The 23746-nt window shown below is 38.6% G+C and overlaps 2 protein-coding genes across 3 annotated transcripts; both read left to right on the top strand.

The window, feature by feature from the left end:
• The first annotated feature begins 1705 nt into the window (after positions 1 to 1705).
• LOC129717937 (uncharacterized) lies at positions 1706 to 2821 on the top strand. 2 transcript variants are annotated; one of them, XM_055668227.1, is made up of 3 exons: positions 1706 to 1859; positions 1916 to 2167; positions 2228 to 2821. In XM_055668227.1, the coding sequence occupies exons 2-3, from the start codon at positions 1943 to 1945 to the stop codon at positions 2309 to 2311; spliced, it is 309 nt and encodes a 102-aa protein (XP_055524202.1). In that variant the 5' UTR covers positions 1706 to 1859; positions 1916 to 1942; the 3' UTR covers positions 2312 to 2821. The 2 variants fall into 2 exon arrangements, with proteins under 2 accessions (XP_055524202.1, XP_055524201.1); XM_055668226.1 differs by having other exon boundaries at positions 1916 to 2821.
• A 171-nt stretch (positions 2822 to 2992) lies between these two features.
• Positions 2993 to 5467, top strand: LOC129717936 (hydroxylysine kinase). The gene is made up of 3 exons (XM_055668225.1): positions 2993 to 3653; positions 4136 to 4460; positions 4514 to 5467. Exons 1-3 carry the CDS (start codon positions 3406 to 3408, stop codon positions 5129 to 5131), a joined length of 1191 nt encoding a protein of 396 aa, XP_055524200.1. The 5' UTR covers positions 2993 to 3405; the 3' UTR covers positions 5132 to 5467.
• Positions 5468 to 23746: the final 18279 nt, after the last annotated feature.

A 23746-nucleotide genomic window follows, 5' to 3' on the forward strand; every position in this document is an offset into this window, starting at 1 on the left:
TCACTTGTTTTGAATGCTCAGACTGCAAATGCCTTACTGCGCCATCAAACAATGCGGATTCAAATGGTATTTGCACTTGCACGTTGACCGAGATCTACACGCTGCTTTATTTTAACTCTAATCTGATTAGGATCTACTCAGTTTGGTATTCTTATGCAAAATTTCAAAAAGTGAGTAATCGAGTACTGGACAATTAAGTAACATTAACCCAAATATTCATAATTACCATGTTTACTCAGTTTTGAGTTATTATCCATGATGTTTACTCACCCCTGAGTATATGTATATGTCAGTTTTCAACAGCAATATTATCGGTTTCCGAAGGACAATTGGTGTCGCTTTTTATTCGTTGGCTAGCAGTAAGTATCTGATCTGTCATCAAATCAATAATTTCTTAATCAATTAATAATTTCAGCCCAACATCAGTATTGCAGAGGATTTGAAAACACCTAAAAGACCTCTTCAAAATGAACAGCCGCATGTTGTATGTTCTACGATGCCGTTTAAAGCCGGACTTTTATTCGTGATAACAAACGGAAACATTTGTATTGATCTATAGTGCTCAACAATCGATGCAATTTAAATCCTTCGCAGTATTAGGTGACGAATGATGACGGATTATCTGGCACAAAAAAGTTAATCACAGTTCACGGGCAACTGTCAACCGGTTGGGTGCCGCATTCAATGAAGACACGGGAATGATTTAGTAAATTTTCTAATGTTTCGATGAAAAATAAATCTGTGTTTTTGATTGTTCTGAATTTATTTTACTTATTGAGTCAGATTTACAAAAAAACAGAAATCATTAAATTTCCGTATTTAGGCAAACTGGGTAACTTGTACTCATTTTCGTCAATTTCTGGTTTGCATGAACAGAGTAGATTCTACTCAGTTTTTGACGTATGACGCCCTTACTCAGAAGTGAGTAACCGCAAAAACATCATATCAAGAAGACTGGCATCTCTGGATCTATCCCATATAAACGACAAGCGTCAAATCAAACAGCGCACTCCATCTATTAAAGGTAGAAGCAAAAACATCATATCAAGAAGACTGGGAACTCTGCCTGAGATTGAGCGACAGTTTTGGCAGCGCAGTCTTTTGAGTAAAAGTGGAACTGACGCATGTTAGTATGTGTGCTGGCGATGCGAATGCAAGCCGAACGTACAGGCTGGACTACCACATACGCACACTCTGTCTTTGCAGTGATGTATTACCAGCACCTACATAGCAAACTTCCACCTTTATTAGCTGGAGTGGGCTGTTTGATTTGACGCTTGTCATTTGTATGGGATCGATCTAGAGATGCCAGTCTTCTTGATATGATGTTTTTGGTAGAAGGTTGCTATGAAAGTGCTGGTAATTACATCGCTGCGAAGACAGAGTGTGCGTATGTGGTGGTTCAGTCTGTGGGTTCGGCTTGCGCTCGCATCGCCAGCACACACACTAGCATGCGTCAGTTCCACTTTTACTCAACAGACTGCACTGCCGAAAACGTCGCTCAATCGCAGGCAGAGTTCCCAGTCTTCTTGATATGATGTTTTTGGTAACCGTAAAAGTACCCTAATTAGGGTACCTCCACTTTTTTCAAAAGTGGGTGATATCTAACTCACTTTAGAGTAACAAAAAATGAGCGTGTAGGTCAAAACCCAAAAGCGCGTTTTTTTCCCTCGTTTTTTCGCTACTAACATAGGCGAAAGTTTTTTTCCTCACCTGTATATACTCGTTGACATCATGCTGCAAACAAAACGAAGAATAAAATAAGACGCAACAGTCAATGCAGTCAATAAGGCATGAAGCAATAACAACAACATTCCAGAGAGCACGCATATTTTTGAGCAGGATTCGTTTTTTACTGAGTGAGTAAAGTATCATCTGTTTGTACACCCTTTTTAACAATGATCTAAATTTTTAGTGCAAGATATTCGATAGAACACCAACGATGCCGTCTGCTGAGCCACAGGTAAAAGCTAATGACCAGCAACAATCGACAGCAAGCGAAGAGCAATCTTCACAACACCAGAACGGCCAGAGCTCGAACGGTACACTGCCATCTTCGTTGCAATCAGACGGAGATCAAGCCACACTCGATCCTGATCGTCAGCTTATACCGGCGGATCGTATCGAGCATGCCGAGGATTCTGTCGTCCCAGTGGATCTACCGACCGTACGTGAGTTTACACAGAACGATAAGATCAATAAGTTTCTGCTGAACTCGTTTCTGCAGAGAATCAATGAAAGCGACCTAGGCCAGTTTCGGGACAGCGATGAAGTCGATGATGGCGATCAGGAGCAGGATTTTGAGGCCTGATTGAGCCGTTTCGGTTGATTGACTATTTTTTTCTGATTGCGTGTTTGCTGTATGTGTGCGTGTGTGTGTGTATGATACGAAACATTCATTTGTATCCGGAAGGTGTGACAGCAATAAACATCTCCGATGTGGAAAAGTTATCACTGCAAGTGTATTTTGATGACTTAATGCATAGCCAAATGCAGACCTATCGCACCAATGCAAATTTGTACGACATCTTATCAGATATTTACGTGACGATTTGCGGGAGAAGAGTGGGGAGTGATTTATTAAAACTGATTTGAATCACATTTTCAGCTGCAGGAAATTAGTTTTGCCTTGTAGACAACCGACAAACTAAGCAATGTATGGCCATTGGATGTGATAAAATGAGGTCGTAGGTTCTATAATCTCAAGGAACATTGTTTTATAATCGATACGGTTTTGGAAATATTTACAAAACAAAAGCAGAAATATGATGTAAATAGATTTAACATTAGGTTACGCTGAATAAATGTGTGAACAATTTTATTGTTTTTTTTTCATGATTTAACATATATTTTTAATGATAACAAGTTTTTTCTTTATAAGTCAAAAATTACAATATGGAATGTGTTATATTCCCTAACGGGCCTTTCAACTGGCTATTGTCAAAGATGAAAAAAAACTTATTGTTCTCTGTTCAGCTAGCAAATCTGCGTTGATTTTTTTTTTCAATATTCACCTCATGCCATACCAACATTCGTTAGCGATTTTGCTTTGCCTCAGAAGTTAATCGCCTGGCCTGTGCAGGTATGTGTGCCGTTCTGTTGCACTATCAATTTACATTCCATCATTCCATCTCTTGTGTAGCGCTCAATCGGAAGAGCAGTAATGTAAGCAGAGGCAGTGCGCAACAAAAAATAGGAAAACATTTTCATTTATCGTACGTCTTGTCTTGTTTGTGTAGCTGTTGTAGTAATCGCTTTATCAGTAGCTAACTGTTATAACGTCGCGTCGTCGTCAAAAGTGATTTCTCGACACCAGTTCTGTTATTGTGCTCCATTCGGACCGCTGCTCAGTTTCAGTCGTTACATGGTTCCTCCCTCAGTAGGTCATCAAGCTGGTTATCCGAAATGTTGGAAATGAAAACGATACATAAGAAGCCACCCGCACCCATCCCGGAGGGAGAAAACGAAGATACAAATGGTCATGGCACTGGAGAAAGTAGCCCTGTAACATTAAAACCGGGCTCAAAAATTCGACCTATCGTAACCGAAGAAAACGTCCGGAAACTGGCGGAGCGATTGTACGGTATCATCATTCTGGAGATGTGCGAGCTCGACTCCTACGACGATAAGAACTATTTGATCCAAGCGGACAGGTGAGTCAGTGGGAGGGGTTTGCTATGCAACGTTTCAAGGCCACCGTGTGTATGGATTTAGATGTGTTATTAGCAAGCGTTAGCGCAGCCCAAAATTTTTTATTTGCATGGCAAATATCTGCACTCAAAAGTGTGATAAAAAACCACGTGATACCGTTCGCGGATAGACTTCGACATTAATGCGTCGAAAGCCGGTAGCGTGGTGACATCTGTATGAGCGCTGCGCTAGTAACTCTTGTATATGTTATTTTTATTAGGTTGAGGATGATGATTCAATTTATGAAATTAGTGTCTATCAAACTTACATAAACGTAAGCGCTGCAAATTGAAGTTGTTGCGTGAGCAACTAGGTTTCTAGTTTTATAGAACGTTGAAATTTATAATTAGGTCTAATTTCTCTGGGCCTGTAGACATAGTATAATAGAAGATTCGATACATACATATGTTTATTTTCGTTTAAATATACCAACACATATTTCCAGACTTATTAAAAATCCAATCCTTAAATCTATCAACGCCGACGGGTATGTGTTGAAGATAGCTAATTCCCTGGACTCTCGGGATGAGGCTTTCTTCGAGGCTCAAACGGAAGTGATGCAGCGACTGCGCGATCGTGGTATCAGATGTCCTATTCCTGCACAGAACATTTTCGGTAAATATCATTCCCTGGAAACATTAGGCGAAGGCAAACATGTGGTTCGTTTACTTGAGTATATTCCTGGAAAAGTTTTCCATGGAGTACCGCATCCTGATCGGCTATTTTACCAGGCTGGTATGTTTATCGCACGAATTGATTCTGCGTTGAAGGTTTGTATTGAAAGGTAAAAAATGAATTTTCACGTCAGAGTACATTTTTGTAGGATATCAAACATGAAGGAATCATGAAACGTCAGTCCGTCTGGATGTTGGACAATTTTCCTCAACTAGAAAAATTCTTGTTTGTAATAAAAGAAGAACAGCACAAGGATTTAGTAGAGCAAGTGCTTGAGGCGTTCCAGAAACAGGTTGTTGCAAACCAAGATCAGTTTGAGCGAGGAGTAATCTACGGGGATTTTAACGAACATAACATCATTGTTAACCGTAAGGATGGCAAACAGAAGGATTACGACATTGCTGGAATCGTCGATTTTGGAGATATTTGTTATTCATATTACGTATTTGAGTTGGCCATTGCTATGACCTATATGATGTTGGAGTCAAACGACTTGGACATCGGCGGTTTAGTCATAGCAGGATACAGTATGCTGAGGCTGATTCCTCCGCATGAGAAGGCAGTTCTGAAAGTCGCGATCGCCGCTCGGTTGTGTCAAAGCTTAGTTATGGGCCTATACACATCGACGGTGGATGATCAGAATAAGTACATCTTGTCCTCGCAGGTTCGGGGCTGGGGTGTGCTGGAAGCATTGTGGGCCGAGAAGGATAAGGACATTCTGGCACGTTGGGAAAAAGTGGCTGAGCAGTTTTTGACTAGAAGCTAGTTCCGAACTCAACACGCAATCATAATTGTCACTCATCGTAAGTCCGTTTCGTTTGCAGTCAATTTTTACTGGAAATAGGAGCTTTTTTTACTATATTTTGTCATATCATATCCTCGAAAATAACGGTCTGATTTTTGATTGTGGTACGGACTTGCCATGGGTGACAATGGGTCCAAAGATTTCAATTATTGAATAAATGGAGCAATTAAACACATGCCTTAGAATGTTCTCGAACGGCAACAAAGATATCAAACGTTAATTTTAGCGAGTACGATGTTTTATATTTGCACGTTAATAGATACATAAGTAAATAAAACAGGTTGATTCAAGCGATTAGTCATTTGTTAGTCGAGTATTTCGAAAAGAAATAATAACTCAACAATAAGAAGGCCTCTATAAATATAGTAGAGGACAATCTTGGTTATTTGCAAAAAGTTTCTAAGTCGTGAGACATGTGGTCTTCGTATGAATTCTCCCCTCATTCGTGATTGCACAACTTGAAGCGTTTGGAAATATGATGGTTCAAGTCTTGGCTCGCGTAACGATTGTTTCATGGTTAGCTAATTTTATTACTTCCAGTGCTGAGAATATTCACTGTCATGATATTCAAAAGCAGCGATTTTCAGCCGTCTTCATATTGATAATCATACTACCCATGCGACCGTTGATATTCATGATACCAAAAACCGATGAACACCGACAAGATAAACTTTAACACTCGTGTTGATATTGTGATCGTCAAAAATGAATATCATATCAAAATAGTGAAAATCAAAATCAACCTTATAAGACCATTTATACTGTACTGGGCATTGTACAGCGTCTGAACAGATTTGCACTCCTTGGATTGATAATCACCGAAGCTTCTTTGAATATCATTACGAGGCCTTCGATATTCATTCCACTGTTCTGTCATTGAATATGAGAAACGATATTCACGCATCGTCGCAATGAACATAGGTTACTGATAGTCAGCCTATAGGATTAGTCAGCCTATAGGATAGAGAGAAGACGTAGAACTCACCGTGGTAACTGTAACACCAAAACGGCGGGTTCTCCCGCCAAAACAAGCTTTGCGATGTTATTTTGCGTGACTTTTTCAATATTATATGTTTAGGGACCCAAACACATCTCACGTAACAGGAATTAAACCGTATGGCAGTAAAGCGTATATCAAACATGTTTAAATTTAATATGTGTTAAAGTCACATTCCGATTCGGAACTTGACCTTCTGTTTACTATACACAGACTTCGTAGCTAACCGTTAAGTGTACAGGACAATTGCGGGGCTAGCGCTACGATCCTACTAACACTAACAGTCTCTCCCGAGTCAAGACTCGAACCTACGATGAATGGCTTGTTAGGCCAGCATCGTACCTCGAGAGCTGGGATTCGAAAAACATTAACAATTCTTTTTGCCTTTCCTAGAAAGGTATAGCAATCACTTGCAAAACCGAAAGTATAAAAGTGCTCCAAAGGGCCGCATGGCATATATCACTCGACTCAGCTCGACGAGCTGAGCATTTTCTGTATGTGTGTGTGTATGTGTGTGTGTGTATGTGCAGATTTATATTCTCACTCACTTTTCTCAGAGATGGCTGGACCGATTTTGATGAAATTAATTGCAAACGGAAGGTCTTGGTGCCCCATAAGACCCTATTAAATTTCATTGTGATCGGATTTTTAGATTAGAGGTTATGTATCAAAATGTAAAAATCATGAAACATCATTATCTCAAAAACTACACTACCGATTTGACATTGGAACATTGGTTCCAAAAGAACGGGCTACCTGAAATACCCTTAAATTTTGAATTTTATGAAGATAGAACCTGTGGTTCAAAAGTTATGACAAGAAACGTGTTTTGAAGACTGTTTAATCTCACTCATGTTTCTCAGAGATGGCTGGACCGATTCTCATAAAATCAGTGTCAAATGAAAGGTCTAGTTGCCCCATAAGACCCTATTTATTTGTTTTGCAATCGGTTTATTACTTTGCCTGTTATGTTTAAAAATGTGAATTCCAGCTATGAAAAGGAACATATTCCAAAGACTACTTGGACTCACTCACTTTTCTCTGAGATGGCTGACCCGATTCCCACAAAATTAGTGTAAAATTAAAAGTCTAGCTGCCTCATAACACCCTATTGAATTTTACTGTAATCGGACTGTAACTTCGTCTGTAATGTACCGAAATGTGAAAATAATGAAATTTCATTATCTCAGAAACTACACAACCGATTTGATCAATATTATTATCAGATGAGCGGGCTAGTTAAGGGTTAACTGATGAATTATGATTGAACACGTTGTTTCAAATTTTGGCTGCCCTTTACGTTCCCATTTCATTTGATTATAATCGAACTTGAGCAACCATTATGTATTAAATTGTTAATAAAACAACAAAAGTCTACTATCTCGAAGATTACATGACTTATTTGAACATAACTAGTGCCATACGAACGAGTCCTCTTTCAAACTTACAAATAGAAAAACTTCATAATAATTTGATAGGTGGCTCAAAAGCTATGGAAAGAGAAGAAAATTCAAAGATCAATGAAAGCTATACCTGGTTTGATCGATATGTGTGGCCTCAACATAATTTAAATGTGGTGTCGTACTATTTGAACCTTCACAATTCATTGATTCCTTGCGATGTGTTCAAAGTCTGCAAATGTACGACGAATCGGCCATAGGATATGATCAAAGTCAAATAACAAATCGTTTGAAATGATTGGTTTTATCGAAATGACAACATCACCGACTTTTGGCTTCTGTACATCGCCTTAATTCTGAATATATTCATATTGGGTGGCATTCGGTCATTTTCAGCAGATTTTCTGGCATCAATCTAACACCGGAAACACCCATATTGGGAGGAATTTAGTTATTTTGATATTTTACCGGAAACGAAAAGTGGTTGTCTTTAATTTCAAAAGGGTGTCCAGGGTCAATGTTTGGTTTCTATGCATCATCTCGATTACGGAAATATCCATATTGAGTATTATTCGGTCATTTTCGACTGTTTCCTAGAAGTTGCCATTTAGCAATTCAAAATGGTGCCTTAGGTCAATTGTTAGCTCCTTGCATCATTCTGGTTCCAGAGATACTTATATTGGATAGCATTTGTTTATTTTAATCTGTTTTTCATTAACCGGTAGTCGCCATTTTGGATTTCAAAATGGTATTTAAGATAATTTCTGGCCTCTATGCGTCATTATGGTTGAAGAAACACCCATATTGGGTGTTATTCGTTCATTTTCGGCTGTAGCCCAGGAACTGGAAGTTGGCAACCTAGAATTTAAAATGGGGTCTGTGGTCGATTTCACCTGCTGTGTATCATTCTAGATCCGGAGATATTCATGTTAGACGGGAATCGGCCATTTTTGGCTGTTTTCCAGAAACCAGAAGTTGCCATCCTACAATTCGTAATGGTGTCTGAGGGAGGTAAATTTTTAGCTTCTTGCAACATTCTGGCTCCAGAGATACTCATATTGGGTGGTATTTGGTCACTTTGGGCTGTTTTTCAGAAACCTAAAGTCGTCATTTTGGACTTAAAAATTGCCTGTGAAATCAATTTCTGTCATCTGAGCGTAATCCTGATTCCGAAAACATTCATATTAAATGGTATTTGGTCATTTCCGGCTGTTTGCCAGACACCGGAAGTAACCATCTTAAAATTCAAGATGTGTCAAGTGTCTGTGATCAATTTTTAGCTTCTGTCCATCTTTCTGGTTCCGGAGATTCCGGACTCATATTTAATGGGAATCGTCCATTTCAGGCTGTTTTCCAGAAACCGGAAGTTGCCATCTCACAATTTAAAATGTTGTCTTAAGTCGATTCGTGGCTCCAGTGCATCATTACGGTTCCGGAAATACCCATATTGGGTGGTATTTGGTCGTTTGTCGCTGTTTTTCCGAAACCGAAAGTCGCCATTTTGGATTCCATAATGGCATTTGAAGACAATTTCGATCGATTTTAGCTCATTCTAGATCCGGATATTATTATATTGGGTGGAAATCGGCCATTTTGGCTGTTTTCCAGAAACCGGAAGTTGCCATCTTACAATCCAAAATGTTGCCTGAAGTCGATTATGGAACAAATTTGTTACCACTAAAAACATTCACCTGCCAAATATGGTTCCATTTAGTTGGTTATCTCTCGAGATGTGCAGAAATTTGTGTTTCATTTGTATCGAACCCCTCCTTTCCAGAAGAGGAAGGGGTGTCGAACCATTATGGACATATTTGTTACCCCTAAAAACATTCACATGCTAAATTTGGTTCCATTTACTCTCGAGATGTGCAGAAATTTGTATTTCATTTGTATGGCACTCCTCCCTTTCAAAAGAAGGAGGGGTGTCAAAATATTATGGACATGTTTGTTACCACTAAAAACATTTACCTGCCAAATTTGGTTCCATTTAGTTGATTAGTTCTCGATATGTGCAGAAATTTGTGTTTCATTTGTATGGAACCCCTTCCTTATAGAAGAGGGAGGGGTGTCAAACCATTATGCGCATATTTTTTTCCTCTAAAAACATTCACATGCTAAATTTTGTTCCATTTACTCGGTTAGTTTTAAAGTTGTGTGGGACCCCTTCCTTCCAGAAGAAGGAGGGGTCTCAAACTATCATAGGAACCTTAATCGGCACCAAAAACCTCTACATACAAATTTTCACGCCAATCGGTTCGGTAGTTTTCGAACCTATATGGATCAGACAGACAGACAGACAGACCGGCCGGACTGCATTTTTATATGTATAGATTACAACATCAATATTTTAGAACCTAGAGAGTGAATATACATTTATTGGATTGAAGCGTTAATGTAAATCTATTTTTACAAATAAAAGTTTGAATGAGAAAGGCTGGGTCTGACTGCTAGGTGGATTAATTTAGTTTTTTTTTTAAATTGTACTTGCATACAAGTTGTTACGTAAACTAGCAAGTCCCTTTTTTCATCGCAACTTGATTGCAATACTTTGCGTCAAAACTTTCGAAACTTTAAAGGCCTTCCAGCCGTTTTGGTGTGAGCTTAATGGAAGTGAGTGTCATGGCGTCTCTCTTTTCTATAGGCTTTCTAGAAAATAGTGATGGGAAATATCGCCCAAAACGGACATCGATAACAATCGATAATTTCGGGGATTTAACCGATATTATCGATAAGTATCGATAATTTGACAGCTAACGTTTGCGGTAAAATTTTTTTTTCAGATGGTGATGAAAAAAAAACTATTTCAGATGGTGATGAAAAAAAACTATGACAGGTAATTGAGTTGGATAAATTTTCAATGGAAGGTTATCATGTTAGCTTCCTCGTAAAACAATATTACGTCCTTGCGTGCGGCCTTCCAGCAGTTAACCGGAACATTCGCCATGGCGGACAAAAACATGCGTGTAGGCATGTTTTTAAGCTCTTTTTTCTTTTTTTTTTTAATAATTCCTCCTCCGTTTTCGCGACAAAATTGTTGGTATAGATCTTGCGCTTCAAGTTTGCCCAGAAATCCTCGATGGGAAGCAGGTGTGGGACATTGGGCGGATTCGCCGACTTCGGTACCACATCGATATTCAGCCGCTCCATCTCCTCCAACGATCGCTTCGAGTAGTTGGCCGACGTCAAATCTGGTCAGAAAACCGTGTCTTCGCGCGTATGGTATTTCTTGATGAACGACGCAACTTCTGTCAGGCACTTCGTACAATGAATTTCCCCGTTCACGGCCAGCCCGGAGCGAAAAAAGAGCAACTTTGACATCCCTTTCTCGCTGATTGTCAGCCACAGCCGCACCTTCTTGGGGAACTTGGTCTGTAAAATAAACTTTACCTCGGTGCTCACTTCCTTCGTGGGGGTGGTAAAATACGAAGAGCCCTGCTAGTCGTTACCATCCAGGGTGAGATAGGTCTAGTCGTCCATCACCACTGCCACGTCGCGATTCGCCGGGAAAATCGACTTGACCATCTTATTCAACCGCTGTCGCTGCGTCATTGCCTGCAGCTCCGAGACCAGTGGACGGGACTGCCGCTTCCTGCATGTATGTCCATGTTCTCCAGATACTTTTTCACTGTTTTAGAGCATGCACCAACCTCTCGTTAAGTGCACGCAGTGATTTAGCCACTTTTCCCTCGGTCTTCCTCTTCAGCATCCTTCGAAGCTTCTTGTCGCTCAGGGTCGTTGGCCGTCCGAACCGGGCTTTCTTTCGATGCTCTGATCGTTGTCCAATAGTGCAAGATGTTGTAGATGCCAGAACCGGCATACCCGGCGTCCACAAAGTGCCGCATGATGTCCGTTTCTGACGCGGCGGTTTTTTGAACGCGCACACTTCTGAACGGAGTAGCTTCACTTTTTTCGCCATCACAGTTAAAGTTTGACTGATAGAGCTGTTAATTTTTTTTGCTAACTCATGGGTTACTATGATTGATGATTCAGTGCGATTAAAGGTAAACCCATGAAAAATCGGCAATTTAGTCCATTTTTTTACCGCAAACGTTATTCGACAAATGCAATTTTGGTATATCAATTTGTTAAAAACAGAGACAGTGATGGCCCATACAGAATGGATACGTTTGCGTTGCGTTGACGTCAATTGGACAGTAAATGTATGGGCTAACTGTCAAATTGCCGCAAACGCAGCCGCAACGTATCCATTGTGTTAAGGCCTCGAATGACAAATCTTACGATACTGTGAATGAAAATTCAAAAAACCGGACGAGTTAAACAGTTTGTTTTGATAAGTCTTCGGGTTTTACGCCGGGAGTACTTTTCAAGCCGAAGTTCATTTTGAAGGTTGCATAATGAGGGAAATAATTGAAGCAGGCAAAACTCTGTCAATGGCCAAAGCTTCACGAAAAATGAATCAATTCTGACAAAACAGGTTTCATTTTACTGGAAAACTGTCCTAGTTTCCTAGTATTACTTGAGAACTGGACATGACCAAGGGTCACTGGAAATGTTTCGGATTTCCGGAGTGTGTGCCAAAGTGTACATTTTTGCAACGCGTAGAACTTTTTCTGACATCCTGTTTCACTCAGGTTTATATGTTGTCAATAAATCAAAATTTATTTCGGGTTCATTGGTAGCCAAAGATTGAAAATTCGCCAAGGAATCATCGGGGTATGAATTTATTAAGTATGGGTGTTGATTTTGGTGCTTTTTTCCCTGTTGGGTACTAATTTTCTTTGAGCTTGCAGCACTCTAGCAGAATTCAATCGAACATTGTGGGTGTGTAGGTCTTATCAAACTTGCGTTTGAAAATTAATCTGGATTAACATTTAAAAAGGTCAGATTATTTCACGCGGATTTGTCATCCAAATACTCTAATGAAAGCAAAATTGTTCTAGCTTTGTACACGGTGAACCTAAAACTTGAATTTCAGTCGCTTTACATTGTATATTCGAGAATTTATAGTTTCGCCTTTTACTATGCAACCTTTTCGATCTGCTCGAAAGTATCGCCCTTTACTTTGCGCCTTATTTAGATCTGCTCGAAAGTATCGCCCTTTACTATGCGCCTTATTTTGAGTTGCTCGACAGTATCGCCCTTTACTATGCGCCTTATTTTCATTTGCTCGACAGTATCGCCTTTTACTATACGCCGTGTTTACGTTATTGTATTGGAATCACATCCCTGTCACGAACGTCATCCCCATACATTTCGCTTGAAGCCGTTTTTCTCTGGCTCTCTGGCTCGATTATACGTCAAAAGGCTGTCAGTGCTTGCGAAACAGCCGATTAAGCACCGTCCATGCCAGATCAACTGTTACTGCAAGTGGTGTGAAGAAATGCAGAAAGCGAAAAACGATTGTTTTGTTTTGAACGTTTTATGGATTTTGTGCAGAACATAAATGGTCACGTTCAAACATGTTTCAACACGTTCCGGATAGCCCTACATTCAATATAGTTAGAAGCACGCGAAAAATCCGTACTGTAACACATGAGGCACAATGAACAGAGCTTATGACAATATTTCCAACAGTAGCGCCATCATCATCGGCGGCAGCTTCAGGAAACTGTTGCCATGACATCGGTCTGATTGGAATACGCCCTTTGCTTTTAATGTTTATTTTGTTGACAACTTTGATTTCGCCCATTCATCAAGACGAAGTCAAGTTTCGCCTTTTACTAACGTAAACAACAAAAAGGGCGTATTCCTCATTTTATCTCGGTTTGAGATAAAGTAGATTTCGCCCTTAACAAACATCGTACTTTTTAATAGTTAGAAAAGAGATACATTTTTCTTTCGAAGTTTTAAGGTAGATAGTAGCTCACTTCATACGTTTTCGGTAAAATCTCTATTTGTTTACAGTTTGTTAGATTCGCCCTTATCACGAAGTACTCCGGATATCTTAGTAAAAATTATTTGAACTTTCCTTCAAAAATATAAAAAAATGAGTTTAAGGTCCTACTCTGAAAAAATATAATTTTAAAAACAAAACATGATTTTAGAATAAATCGGTGATCTCAAATTTTTTAAAATGAAGTATTTTAGATAGACAATTTAGTTGCCTAAAACGTTCTATGCGTTGCAAAAATGTACACTTTGACACACACTCTTGAAATCCGAAACATTTTCGGTGTAGGTTGGTCACACCAAGTTCCCAAGTAATACTAATATAATACTGTTTTCCAGTGAAATGAAACCGGTTATCAGAATTGATTCATTTTTCGTAAAGTTCTGGCTGTTGATTTGGATTTTTAGTGGAACTAAAAATTGCTTGTTGGGTAACAGATACTTTAAACTTAAACAGTTCCAAGTTAAACTAAACAATTACCAAAGAATTACCAATAGACTGCCGCTATGCATGTCCATCATATTATAAGAGTTGGCAAGCCAAAAAAATGCGTTTTATTACAATTTCGTATCATTGCTTTTTATGAGATGGTGCAAAAAATTGGGATATTTTTTTAAAGTTCTCCAGTACTAAGTTGTCGAATTCATCTGTTCCTAGGAAACTAAAAACTATAAATACCTTTTTAGTTACCATTATTTCTCAGAAACTCAGTGACACCCGGGGCGAACCTTTACACCACCCCCAACAATGCTAAATCTTGTCGAATAACAGCACCCAACAAATACCTAGCGGCAAAAGCAACTCCTGGGGTAGGGAAGGAGAGGTCTCCTTCTTCTGGGTCTTCTCCAGTAACCAGCCGCACTGACTTGTGCTCACCCTTATAATATCGATAATTATCGTTAACGTCAAAAAATTATCCATAATATCGATGTCAAGCATCTATCGATATTATCGATAAGTATCGATAAGTTTCCCATCACTACGAAAAATACTGTTGCCTCTCTTGCAGACTGCGACAGTGACAGCAGCGTTCAACTGTGCGCTTCTCTATTTGAGAGAATCGTGTGACTTGAAGCCAACACGGATGGTTAACGATTCTCTTTTGTGCCGATCTCCAGCCGCTTCGATATCTCGACTGTTCCATTGTGCGAATGACAATAATTGGCAATCATGCGACAGTTTAGCACAGTAATAAGATGGAAAATTAATAATTACTATGTATGTACTGCCGAAAAATATCATCAATCGTGTACACCGGAAAATTTGAATCTCAACTTCTAAACCTTTTCATTCGAAAATAGTTCGCTGTAGCGAAAGTCTCATCCAAATTTTGCATATTTAATAAAAAACAGGACAATAAAAGCATGAATCTTACAAATTCAATTAACGTCCTCGTGCCCAAATAAAAATTGACGCTAAGAAAATTGGTTCCACTTCAATTCGTAATAAATGCAATAAATACTACAGACAGCTACAGTCAATAACACACGATCTATACAATGACAACAATATAAAAAGTAGCGAGCGAGAGAATTGTTGTTCATATTGAATTCGTGACAAAAAGCAAGAGATAAAGTAGATCGTATGAAACTTCGGTAGCGGCTACTGTCGCGTAGTGTTTCATTCCACAGAGGTAATCACAAAAATCTTGCTGCTGTCGTGTGAATACTGTAGCGTACCAGTACATTTCCCTACCCTGGCTGCTGGCCTGGTGGAAATATAACGGAGCGTGTTATGACAGGGATGCCAAATGTGAAGACATGTCCCAATTTCAAAGACATTTTTTTTTTCTGTGAGGACTCATCACTGCGACAAGAGATTAGATCTATTGTGATATTGCCAAGGTGTTTTCTAAACTCCGCACTTCATATTATTGGCAGTATCACTATTGAAGTAAGTGATACGCTTATCATTTATATCCGTGCCTGTGTGTTAGTTTTACCTTTCCGTTTCAAGCTTACTGCTCTACTATACCGAGCCTCTGTCCATCCTAACAATATCGCCGAATAAAAATTCCCTGGAGAGAACTATCATACGTTACTCACACCAGTTTTATTATAACAGGGACTTTCATTGGGATTTTTGCTCTTTTAGTAAGGCCTATGAAAAGACGCTATTTTTATATGACCGAAAAAAAACAAGCAGAATATTGGAACCACGGTGGGTTCGAATTGGAAATGGAGCCACAAAAAAGTCACATACAACCCAGTGCAAAATCATAGGCGCGTCTAAGGCCTGCTTTTAGTCTTTTAAATTTGATGTAAATGCAAATAGTTGTGAGTTTGTTGACCCCTTGGCCACCAAGGGGTGAAATAGTTTTTAGAAAAGTTGAAATTTTAGCTATTCTTGATGTTTTATTTGAGCTATATCTCTGAAATTTGTTATGGAACTTACTACATTACAAGTAGCACATTTCGTTAGAGAGGAATGATTTGGCTTTCATATGGAGTGATCAGAATTTTGGCCGCTATCTTAAATTATATCAGAAAATGTGATTTTGACACTGTTCGCAACTACCGATTTTCAATCTAAGACAAGCATTGGAAAGCTGAAAAAAATGCTATAAGATGCAATTAAAAAATTAGGTGAGCATCAGTGTTAACCTACCTATTGAACCAATTTTCAGAACAAAGTTTCAAAATATTCAATGCAGTCAACACAATTTCTTACAAATATGTGCATTTACATCAAATTCGAAAGACCTTGTGCACCTAGTGGCCTAGTTTCAGCGAGAACTGCTACAGTTTTCTTATGTGTGGAGTCATTTTTCATGGAGTGTGAAAACATTTGGGAAATGATCATCAAAATCACTTACAGTCGTTTAAATTCGATATCGATTTTTTCAATAGTTCTGCTGTTTCAACTAAAAAAAGGCAGTGGAAAATGTATTTATTTGACATTTCTTATCAAAAGAAAAAAATAATATACATACCCCATAAAACACCCATTTCACCGCAGAGCCTACTCTATTTTCACAACACTCAAGGTAGAAGTGACAGAATTTTTAAGAGCACAACACTCGGAAATAGTATAATTGACTCATTTGTCAAAACTCTATATTGTGCAAATCTGAAATAGTGTTTGCCTAGTGACACATTAACCATGTTCGAAACTTACTCTTAAACCAAGGGTTGTTTGATGCTCGAATAATTTGCACGTTTTTTGTCAATTATGTTCGATGAAAAATCGTTTTTTCAACCGTGTCTAGCGCGACCTCGGTAACATGATATAATGCTTTGTTCAGACTACGCCGCATATCATCTGATATAGCCAGATGATATCGGATATCACCTCGTGTGTTCACACTACAGTCAGATGATATGGTTTGATATTTGCTTTGGTAATTGAAAAGAGAAGAAAACAAAGCAGGTCAAGACAAAAACAAGACAACGAGAGCAATGTAATTAGGATAGAGATGTCAGCTAGTTCGCTCGCACCGACGCGAAGTCTCATATGCAATTGGGTCCTAAAGCTATACCCGGTTTTATATATCATTTAAAAAAGCCGCGTTTTCTGAGCAAAACGTGATTTTTGAGAAATGTTTATAAACTGATTTTAATGAGGGGTGTTCCACAAAAAACTCTACTTTATCGTGTTTTACGTACAGATAGAACATCGCAGTATTCAGCAATTGTTTTTCTTTTAAAATTTTTCACAACTTTGCTGAAGGAAGCAATCCGGTATATTGAAAATTAGAAAAAATATTTTTTTTTACCTAACTGTTAGGTGGATTGATCGAAAAACCAAAAACACCAAAAGTAAGGCCTTGTTCTATGGAACAATTTTGCTGAAGACATTGAGTACATAAAATCAATTTTTCATAGTCAAATCTAGAACGATCACGATTTTTCGAATTCAGACCACTGTGCACTGTGGGATTTTCAAATAAATCTTTCCACCAATTGTAAATGTCTTGAAACATAATACTTGGAACGTGTAGAAACTATTTTGGAAGTTGTTTCATAAAATTCTGGCTGAAAAACGTGCTTTACATTGAGTATTTCGTCGTTTTTATAACACTTTTTTGTACTCTACGACCTTCAAAAGGGCATTACTCAAAAATGTACCGTACGATGATTTTGAAATTTTTACCAGAGATTCTGGACGTTATAACGAATCAAACGGTGTACTCAGATTCTTTGGTGCATTTTTTTTATAAAAAGGATTATTTTTTTCAATTGTTTCATTTTCGATAGAGTTCTAAAGTTTTGTTTTCTCGTATAAATTGCCCATGCCAAATTTGAGCTCAATCGGACTTTGGGAAGTAGAGCCTCAAAGCGGTCAAAGTTACAGTTTTTTTTTCGATGAAAGAAATGTTCTAGCTGGGAGTCTCTCTTGTGTGTTCTGGTGTAGCTTGAGTCTCCCAACGCAAAAGTTTCCATGACCCTGAAATTTAATTTATGTTTTAAAAACAAATTTTTAGAAAACAACATTAGTTCTCGACATTTCATGCATTTTTAAGAGATTTGCTATAAAAAAAATCGATTTCTGAAGCTTCAAGAACTACTGTTGTGCATTTTTAGGTTGGTCAAAATGTAAGACTTTCACGACTCTCTGAAACTCTCTCAGAAGTTCGATTAAGCTCAAATTTTGGATAGAAACTTTTATCGAGAATACAAAATTGTTGAGCCCTAACGTTAGCATTAAAAAAAATGCACAAAAAAGGCCGATTTTTCATGAGTTTACGCACTGACGAAACGAGTTTACGCCACGCCGAGACCTATCTCACCCTAAATGACAACGACTGGCAGGTCACTCCATATTTTACTTTCCCCACACACCAAGTTCCCAAAGAAGGTGCTGCAGTGGCTGACAATCAACGAGAAGCTCCGTACTGGCCGTGACCGGCGAAATTTATAGTACGAAGTGCCTGCCGGAAGTTGCGTCGTTTATCAAAAAATCGTCGTTTATCAAAAAATACCGAAGACGCGGTGCTCTGGCCGGATCTGGTGTCGGCCCACTACTCGAACCAATCGTTGGAGGAGATGGAGCGGCTGAAAATCGATGCGGTACTCAAGTAGGGATACCATCTGGTCGAAGTTAGGAATCAGGACACCTTTTTTTCGGTGCAAATTTGAGCTAAGCTGTTCTTCGAAGTTTAAATTAATTTACCACGTTAAATGTGATTTGCACCTCAAAAACACCAAAATACTTCTTTACTTGTTCAACATACTTCTCAAACGATTCAATATCATTACGCAGCTTTGAATTTATAGGCAGATGTTCATAGGGATACCATCTGGTCGAAGTTAAAAATCAGGACACCTTTTCTCGGCACAAATTTGACTTAGCCATTCTATTCTTCGATGTATGAACAAATATAACACGTAATATGTGATTTACCCTTTAAAATACAATAGTAAACTCTTTTCTTTACTGTACATTGCATTGAGTAAATTAATTTTTTATTTAGTTTTTTTTACGCGTTAATATGTACCTCGTGAAAAGTCGCGGTAATTAAAAAATCATACAATTCAAAAATCCGTGTGAAAAACCCGTTAATTCGAAAATCCGCGCAGAAAAACACATAGTAAAAAAGCTGAGTGTATCTCTGACGAGTCACTTTCATCAAACCACTTTAAATTGTTACGCATTAGTAGATAAATTCAACACACGTAAACTGTTTCAACTTAAACTTAACAAATGCCAGATGCTCAATGGCCAACGCGTGAAAGATTCTTCTTACTCTACTGAGACTCAACAAATGAAAAAAAAAATCGATTGCAGTGAGCGTGAGCGACCTAGAATCGAAAACATTTATTGAGCAATTTTCAAAAATTCTGCAAAAAATTTCACAACAAAATAAAATATCTTAAGAAAATCAGGACAAATGCTAAAATATAAAAAATAAATCAGGACGCCCAAATAGAACTTCAAAATCAGAACATGTCCTGCTAAATCAGGACGGATGGTATCCCTATACTCAAGTCGGCCAACCCACCCAACGTTCCCCAGCTGCATCCCATCCAGAGTTTCTGGATAAACTAGAAGCGTGAGACCTCAACAATCTTAACGCGAAAATTGAGGAGGAATTGATAAATAGAACGAAGAAAGAACTCAAAAACATGCCTACACGCATGTCCACCATGGCGAATGTTCCGGGAAACTCTCGGAAAGCCACTCGCAAGGGCGTGGAATTGCTTTTGCAAATGAGCCTATATAATTGCCTTCCATGGGAAAAGAATGGGAGACATGACTACTGAACGAAATTCGACAATCTAATTTCTCTTGAACATGCCCTATTGTTGATTCACTGTCGACTTTTCGTAAAATTTTGTTCAGGTATCAGGTATCAGGTATCAGAAGGTCACCCCCTCCCCCCCGGCTACGCCTTTGTCACCCATGAACCTTCCCTATTCCTTACTACCCACTCGGGAAAATAATGTAACGCCGGCCCTGGTGAACAGCAGGTAAGGCACTCTCCTGGCCCCTTAACAATTGCCTCGTCACCAATTAGCTAATCAGGCCAAAATACGACCCATATTCCCCAGAACCCCGCTGTATTTGATAAAAAAACGTCGAGAGCACCAAGTTTCCAATTGGACACATCGCCGGCGACTGAGGACGCCGATAAGGAGCCATTTTGGCGGCAAAGGCTGCAAGTCAACGCCGGACAGAACGTGCATGTGCAGGAACCAGGTGCAACGAGAAGGTGGACAGTGCGCAGGAGCAGGGTTGCCACATTTATATCTGTATTTTTCTTTGAAAATATCTGTTTATCTGTATCTCGGGCCAAAAAATCTGTATTAAAAATCTGTATTGAGCAAACTCAAAATATTGGATGGAAAAAATTTACTTGCAGAACATATTTAAACAAATTCATTCTTCTCTACATGATGTTCATACAGGTTTTTGTTTTTTAAATTTATTTTTTAAAGTTTTCGTTAATTTAATATTATTTTTTTTTCTTCATCTATATTAATTTAATATTAGAATCTCCTTCTTGTTCTGCAACGTAGCTTTCAGCTTTTAAAATTGAGATCATTAGCTTAGGGGCCAAGCAATTTCTGGTTTCAATTATATATTAAAAGTATGCGTTCTAAACAAACCGAAGAGAATAGATTTATATAAAAAAATCTCACATCTGTAATAGAAACTTGAAATTACCATCCCGCCTAATGGTGTTCAACAGCTCAGACCAAGTTAAGTCATTTGTTTCAATGAATCTTCCGGTCAAAAAGTTTTTTTTTCAAGCGTGCGAAATTCGTTAGACAGCCCTTGTCAGTCAGTTATTGTTATGAATTTGGGGAATTATCGCATTATTTAAATTTTCCAATGTCACGAACGATTTAAGATTACTTAAAGCTGCCATTTTTATAACAGGATCGGTGAAATCGCACCTCTTTGCAATTTGTTTTACGAATTTTGAATAGAAATCCTGACAAATATTTCGAAACGTTCGTTTTCGGGCTTCGTTCAAGTCACATTCCATTTCTTCTTTATCGATACCTACATAATCCTGATGTTGTTTTTTTTACAAAACTTTGAAAATCGAATCGAATTCTACCTTTGAAATTGATTCCAGTTCGTTGGTATAACAAAAAAATCTGTAAAATCTATCGCGTGCGTCGTACGCAGAGGATCGCGATTTTTGGCAAGAAATATACTCATGGTTAGTTTTCGTAATAAGCGCGCAACATTGTTATATTCTGTTTTCCAGGTGTGTTTTTCGCGGGATCGTATCGTTTTTTTTTTAGAGCAGACAAAGTGTGTACGAGAAACGTCGTTGGTCGATCTGTTAGGTAGAAAATTTCCGGTTGACCGAACCCCTAGTGACTCCGCGTCGATACCTTCATGAGGTCGAATTATCTGCAGATAGATCAACAACGCGCAATAGATTTCGGTGTAAAGAGGATCACCTTACGAGGAGATATCATATCATTTAAAGTTGTCCCAATTTGATCAAAGGTCCAGTATTCTTGCGTACGATTTATTGTTGCGGTGTTAAATTGTAAAACTGAATAAGTTCGAATCGCATTATGAATATCGTGGCGGATATAATGAACTTGTTCGCGCGATACTTGTTCTAAAGAACCCGACACTCGAAACCAGCGCATCGTTTACCAAAACGAACCCAGCTGTGTACCTTGCCCTTTTTCCAACATCCCAGTGATTTCTCGTGGAAGTGCAGAGGTGTTCTCGGCTTCCAATAAGCGAGTATCACGTCAATATTTTCCTGTACAAATTCCTTCTTTGACCGGCATTCGGATGCGGCCGGCGCTGATATTACCTAATGTAAAGATTAAGGTCACCAGTTTTTACACATTGAGGATGCATGATGGTCCCAAGCGTCATCTGTTGGTTCACTGTGTAATTACAGCTGATCTGGCAACAACGGAGTAGCAACCGCGGGCGGTCAATCATGCTCATGCTCATAACAAAAAAATCTGTATTTTTGGCAATATTCTGTAATTCTGTAATACAGATTCTGTATTGCTTTTTCAGTTCATAAATCTGTAAAATACAGAAAAATCTGTATATGTGGCATCCCTGCGCAGGAGGTGAAACGGGGCCCTGGAGAAAAACAAAGTTATAAGAAGAAAAGCTAGAGTTAAAAAAGTGGAGAAGCTATAAATAAAAATTGTAAACGTAGAGACTCAACCAAGTATTTTCCTGGAACCGCGAAATTTCCCTAGTAAGCCAACCCTGAGGTTGTTGTTCAGGGAGTCCCTACAGCGCTCGCTGCTGAGGCTGGGGAATACTTACAATTCTTAAATTAAGATTAAAAAAACTGCTCTAAAGGTCTTAAATGACATTTCGCCCATGTACGGTATATGGAAGAACTGTCATTTAAGGCATTTCGAGCAGTTTTTTATTCTTCAATTAAAAATCGAAGGAAAACGATAAAATTTTTTTTGAAAATCACGTTTTGCTCAGAAAATGTCACTCTTTCGGCTGATATATAAAAATCAGAAAACCGTGTAAAACTTGAGGACCCAATTGTTCTCGATATTAAAAAAAATACAGATCATGTATTTTGCATTATACCATAACGAACGAGGCAACACTATGTGATTGTGGACAACTTTGCAATCGCAAGTGCAACCAAACACTGCTTCAGCTGCTGCAACGAGGCGATGTCTATAGTTTGAATTTGTCCAAGGTGCGCCCAAATTATTCTTTTTTATATTGACATTGCAAACATAATTTTGGAGACAGATTCCTGCTAGAAGATAGAGAAAGACAGGACGAATACTTTATCTAGAAGAGGGAGAAAGTTTTTCAATTGGTGCCGTAGCTCAAAGTTTGTTTCCGCTATTTTTCTTATATTTATATCGGGAAGCTCTGGATTTGCTGCAAGCTGGTTTTAAATGCGGCGGCACGTGAGGTAATCACAGTCGGGTAGATTAGTGAAAAGGGAACAGGATACCTGTTATGGTTTGAAACGTAGGCACAGAGAACAGACATTCATGTTCATATGAAGAAATTTGAAAATCGTGTGTAAAAATTTGAATCAAAATACGTTAATACACTAACGACATCTGTCTAATGGTGCCCCAGTTGCACTGCATAAATATTGCTGTATCGATATTTTATCGATATAAGTGCTTGGTTTTTAAGTGACAAAAGCGCCACATAGCGGGAGCATTACCACTTAGTGGTAAATGACGGTTGCAAGTTTTTACACATGTTTTGAAAAGAAGATGAACGTCTGTTCTCTGTGACGTAGGTGTTATTCGCAAGAAAGTAATCCAACAAGAAAATCAAAGAAGCCCAGAACACGGCGATAGGTGAATGGTTTCATGTTTTTTTATATACTATTATTGGTGCCGAGTGAAATTCTATCCATTTGAGATACTCTATTTAAAGTTTTGCAGCTCAGAAATCATTGTTTGTAAAGCAAAAACTGTCTAAGAATGAGTTGTAAATAACTAATCATGCTTCGTAAAATAGTAAAATCGGCCATCCGCCTGTCGGTAGGCTTTTGCTTGTACTAGTAATCCGTTGTCGGATGTCTGGAACTCAAAACTTTGCCAACGATGCATATTTCATCTATGCAAATGAACTTGAAGAGAAACTTTGCTTCGACTAATTAGGGAACTTTTCGGAGACAGGATTACTTTCATGGCTTTGCTGGACCAAACTTTGCTTCTGCCGTCAAAGAAACTTTCACCGGAATATTTATGGTGAAGCTTATAAACAATCGAACGGCCTTTGTAGTGTTTAATCGGCCAGAAAGTCAACTGCCATTCTCGTTCTAGGTGAATTTCGTCTGGAGTTTTGATTTCGGTATTTTCTCGAAAAGCATGCGTTGACTAGTGTATGTGGACCGAATAGGCTTATAGATATCTTTAACCTCACTTCTCTGATAGTTAGCGGTAACTTCA

This window comes from Wyeomyia smithii, chromosome 1 (assembly GCF_029784165.1).
Source record: "Wyeomyia smithii strain HCP4-BCI-WySm-NY-G18 chromosome 1, ASM2978416v1, whole genome shotgun sequence".
In the NCBI taxonomy this organism is placed as follows: Eukaryota; Metazoa; Arthropoda; class Insecta; order Diptera; family Culicidae; genus Wyeomyia; species Wyeomyia smithii.

Excerpts from the sequence above, each read along its gene's own strand:
- LOC129717937 (XM_055668226.1), top strand. The coding sequence starts at position 1,943 with ATGCCGTCTGCTGAGCCACAGGTAAAAGCTAATGACCAGCAACAATCG.
- LOC129717936 (XM_055668225.1), top strand. The coding sequence starts at position 3,406 with ATGTTGGAAATGAAAACGATACATAAGAAGCCACCCGCACCCATCCCG. Across the intron at positions 3,654-4,135 it reads TATTTGATCCAAGCGGACAG|ACTTATTAAAAATCCAATCC; the intron begins GTGAGTCAGTGG and ends ACATATTTCCAG. Across the intron at positions 4,461-4,513 it reads GAATTGATTCTGCGTTGAAG|GATATCAAACATGAAGGAAT; the intron begins GTTTGTATTGAA and ends ACATTTTTGTAG.